At 32.3% G+C, this 4,157-nt stretch overlaps 1 protein-coding gene across 1 annotated transcript; it reads right to left on the reverse strand.

Annotated features, from left to right (window-relative positions):
• Window positions 1-1,056: 1,056 nt before the first annotated feature.
• Window positions 1,057-2,069, reverse strand: BKA55DRAFT_547737 (uncharacterized protein). Its single transcript, XM_046191060.1, has 3 exons — window positions 2,044-2,069; window positions 1,749-1,980; window positions 1,057-1,669 (listed from the first exon to the last, which is right to left on the reverse strand). The coding sequence occupies exons 2-3, from the start codon at window positions 1,873-1,875 to the stop codon at window positions 1,401-1,403; spliced, it is 396 nt and encodes a 131-aa protein (XP_046055845.1). The 5' UTR covers window positions 1,876-1,980; window positions 2,044-2,069; the 3' UTR covers window positions 1,057-1,400.
• Window positions 2,070-4,157: the final 2,088 nt, after the last annotated feature.

Raw genomic sequence — 4,157 nt, forward strand, 5'->3', positions numbered from 1 at the left:
CAAAGCACTAGGATGGATGCAAAAGGCAATAGTAAAAACAATCCTAAAATATAAAGTATGCGACTTCCTTTGCGAATTCCATTTATACCTATTATATAGATATTAAGGAGTTATAAAGACCTTAAAACAATTATAATAATAAGGATACTAGATCTAAAGAAAAGAAGTAAAGAAAACAATTAAATAATGCGACCTCTATATAAAGATAAGGTTATAAAGATATAAACTATATAGATAACTGCAACTACTAGAAGTAGCAAAACGACCTTAAAGTTCAATTATAATAGACTTCATAACCAAGTTACCTTTATTAAAAAAACCCTTAACTAGAATCTTCTATAATAGTATTATAGTTATTATAGACTGACTTATAAAGTTCTTATACTACTTACCTTATAGAGAAATAACAGATATAAAACAAATATTATATATCTTCTATAATAGAATAGTTAGAATATATAAACTACTTATAGAAATCCTATTAGATAAAGGACTAACTTTTATATTAAAATTTTAGCAAGTACTTATATTGCATTTAGGACTAAACTACTAACTATTAATAGCCTTTAGACCCTAAATAGATAAACAGACTAAACAAATAAATCAGGTACTAAAGCAATACTTATAGTATTACATTAACTATAAATAAGATAATTAAGTTAAGAAACTACTATATGCCTAATTAGCTTATAATACCGCATATAATGAAAGTACAAAGCTTACACCATCTAACGCTAACTTTGGATTCACGCCAAACGCATATTATAATACACGAGAACCTAAATCAATTAACCTAGCAGCCATTATTAAAAGCAAAGACCTCAAGACGCTCTATAATAAAATAAAAACAGAGCTTAAACACGTCAGAAAACGGATAAAACGGTACTATAATCCTAAAAGGTTAAAAGGACTAACCTTCTTAGAGGGAGATATAGTTTACCTATCTACAAAAAACATCAAAACAGACTAACTAAGTCATAAACTAGACTATAAGTATATTAGACCGTTCAAAGTTATAAAGAAAAAATCAGAAAATAACTACAAACTAGATCTACCCTTAATAATATAATACTACCTAGTATACTATATTGCAATACTTAAATCAGTAGCAGACATAATATATATCAGAACTAGTAACAAACCACAAGTAATTACAAGACCAGAGGTCTATAAAGCAGAAGCAATCAGGAAGATATAACTAGAGAACAGAAAACGCAAATATTTAGTTAAATAGAAAGACTACCCGGAAAACGAAAATACATAGAAACCCACTAAACACCTCGCTAACGCCCAGCGACTCCTGAAGAACTTTCACCAAACTCAAATAAGGGCAACGCATCTAAAAAATCGTCCCCCAAACCCAAGGACGCCCAATCAACATCATTAGGAACGTGGTCTACTTAAAGATCGCGCACCACGGCATCTTTATAAGCATCCAATATAGACAAGATACCATCTTCCTTCTTAACTTCTTGAAGACCACGATGCATGGCTTCAGAACGTTTCTCTTTTACCCTAGCCCGGATCTTCCGGATATAGGAAAGACGCCCAGCAGCAGCCGCGAGACGAGACTGCAAGGCCGCCATCTCTTCATAAAGCTTCAAAAGATCATCACTAGCTTCGTCCTCGTCCACTTCAAGCTTTTTCTCTTGTTTCATAAGAATAGACACTAGAAAAACATAAGATCAGCAAAGAAGAAAGAAAAAAAAAAAAAAAAAAAAAAAAAAAAAAACCCAGAAAATACTCACAAGAAGACGCTACTTGCGTACCATTGCAAGGTTTCCGCTTACGCATATACTCGCTACACCGACTAGAGTCAGGAGATATCAAACATTTCTCTCCAGTTCCCGCTCGAAAGCAACGAGTGCACGGCATATCCGCCTATTTACCAGACAATGCAACAGATTCAGCAAGTTTCGCCACATTACGCTCCTTTTTAAGTCTCTCTAGCTCACGTTCTGCATAAGTCTTGCAGGAATACTGTTTAGAAACACAGTTAGATATCACACGACATAATAATAAAAGGTTTAGGTTAGAACGCACTAGGTGAAATTTGGGATAGCCAGGGTATACAGGTCTCGAGGATAAGACCCAACGGAGGGGAGAGATCGTGTTACGACCCCCGCAGTTGCGTCACGTGTACCCTACAATTTCACTTTCCTCCTCACCAATCATGACACGGTTCATGTAAGGACGACCAACACCAGAACGCCGTTATCCCTAGAACGCTGCATCCCAAGACAACAGCATCCCTACACACTATCATCCCTCACTCTACAACCTTAGTATATAAAACATATTCATTAGCACTTTCATAGATCTTAGCTCACCAGCTATCAATAAGACTTCTTTACATCAATAAGCCTAACACGCATTACTTAATCATTAAGAGACGTGACACTTCGCACCGCTTAGCATCACGCCCTACGTTATCTGCTAACATAAACCTAGAACGGACTAGTTTATCCCTTGGAAACCACAACCGTTACAATATCTTACTAATTTACTTCTTAAAGATTATAATAAGTAACTTTAAAATATTTTTCTTTTATATAATTATAAATTTTATAAATCCTTAATAAATAACTAGTAGCTAAAGTTAAATAAGACTATAATATTACTATTTCTATATAAAGTTTAAAAAGATCTTTACTTACTTTATCTTTATTATTTTTTAATTTCTTTTCTTACTTTATTAAATTTATAACTAAATAATTAATAAAAATTAATAAAAAAATAATATATAATAACTTATAAAAAGATATAATATAAGTACTATTATAAGATTTCTTAGCCTAAATATACTTATTATAATAAGCAGAATTAACAGATATTAAATACTTCTTACTTACCTTAAAATAATAAGTATAAGGTATATTAGCTTCTTTATTAGCAAACTTAATAAAAAGTATAAGTATTTAGATTTTATAATCCTTATAAAATAACTATTTAAATATATAATTAGATATTATAAGATATAATAATAAAAGGTTTAAATTAGGCCTTATTAAAAGAAAACTAATATTAATTAAGATAATAAGCCTTAAGGGCAAGACTACTAAAGGAGGAAAATTATATTATAATCTTAATAGTTATATTATATATACCTTATAATTTTCCTTATATAACTAATTAATTAAGAAAGGACTAATAATTATAAGACTAATAGTATTTTAAAATTATATTATTTTAAGACTAATAATAACCTTATATTATATTACTTTTATATAATTATTATTAATATATAAAATATATTTATTATACTTTTATAAATCTTAGCTTACTAGCTATTAATAAAACTTCTTTATATTAATTAAGCTTAATATATATTAAGTCTACTATTAAGAGATATAATACTTTAATAAGCTTAGTTATATACCTTATATATTCTGCTAATAATAAACCTAGCACGGCTTAGTTTAATATAATTAGACCTTACTATTACAAGCTAGCCTTAAACTTCTTCCTTTAACTTACTTTAAAAGATACTAACGTGTATGATAAGCGAGTGAGCCAGACAAGCAAGTGAGCCAAAAATCCCTCACCTTACAACATTATAATTCAATCAGCTATATCTCAACCAACAAATATGCCACAGTCCTCAAATGAAGCTAGAATCCTTCTTGCCCTTCAGGCCCTTCAAGATAACCCTAAACTTACAGTCCGACGGGCGGCAAATATCTACAATGTCAACCGTAGTACCTTAGGTCGCCGCCAGCATGGCATTCTTTCAACGCGTGATACTCCCACAAAGTCACGGAAACTATCTGATCAGGAAGAGCAGATAGTAGTCCAATTCATTTTAGACCTAGATTTGCGAGGTTTTCCCTCGCGACTATCATATGTGGAAGATATAGCTAATTCTATACTTGCCAACCGCAACGCGCCATACGTCGGCAAGCGCTGGGCTTATAACTTCGTCAAGCGACAACCAGAGCTAAAGACACGTCTATCTCGGAGGTATGACTATCAGAGAGCTAAATGCGAAGATCCGACTATTATTCGTGGCTGGTTTCGGCTTGTAGAGAATACAATCGCGAAATACGGTATCCGATCAGATGATATCTGGAACTTTGATGAGACCGGCTTTATGATGGGCGTAATTGAGCCCGGAACAGTCGTCACAAGCTCTTACAGGCAAGGAAGACCAAAGCAAG

Source organism: Fusarium redolens (genome assembly GCF_020744475.1).
Source record: "Fusarium redolens strain MPI-CAGE-AT-0023 chromosome Unknown BKA55scaffold_1, whole genome shotgun sequence".
Taxonomy (NCBI): Eukaryota; Fungi; Ascomycota; class Sordariomycetes; order Hypocreales; family Nectriaceae; genus Fusarium; species Fusarium redolens.

Excerpts from the sequence above, each read along its gene's own strand:
- BKA55DRAFT_547737 (XM_046191060.1), bottom strand. The coding sequence starts at position 1,875 with ATGCCGTGCACTCGTTGCTTTCGAGCGGGAACTGGAGAGAAATGTTTG. Across the intron at positions 1,670-1,748 it reads TACGCAAGTAGCGTCTTCTT|TGTCTATTCTTATGAAACAA; the intron begins GTGAGTATTTTC and ends ATGTTTTTCTAG.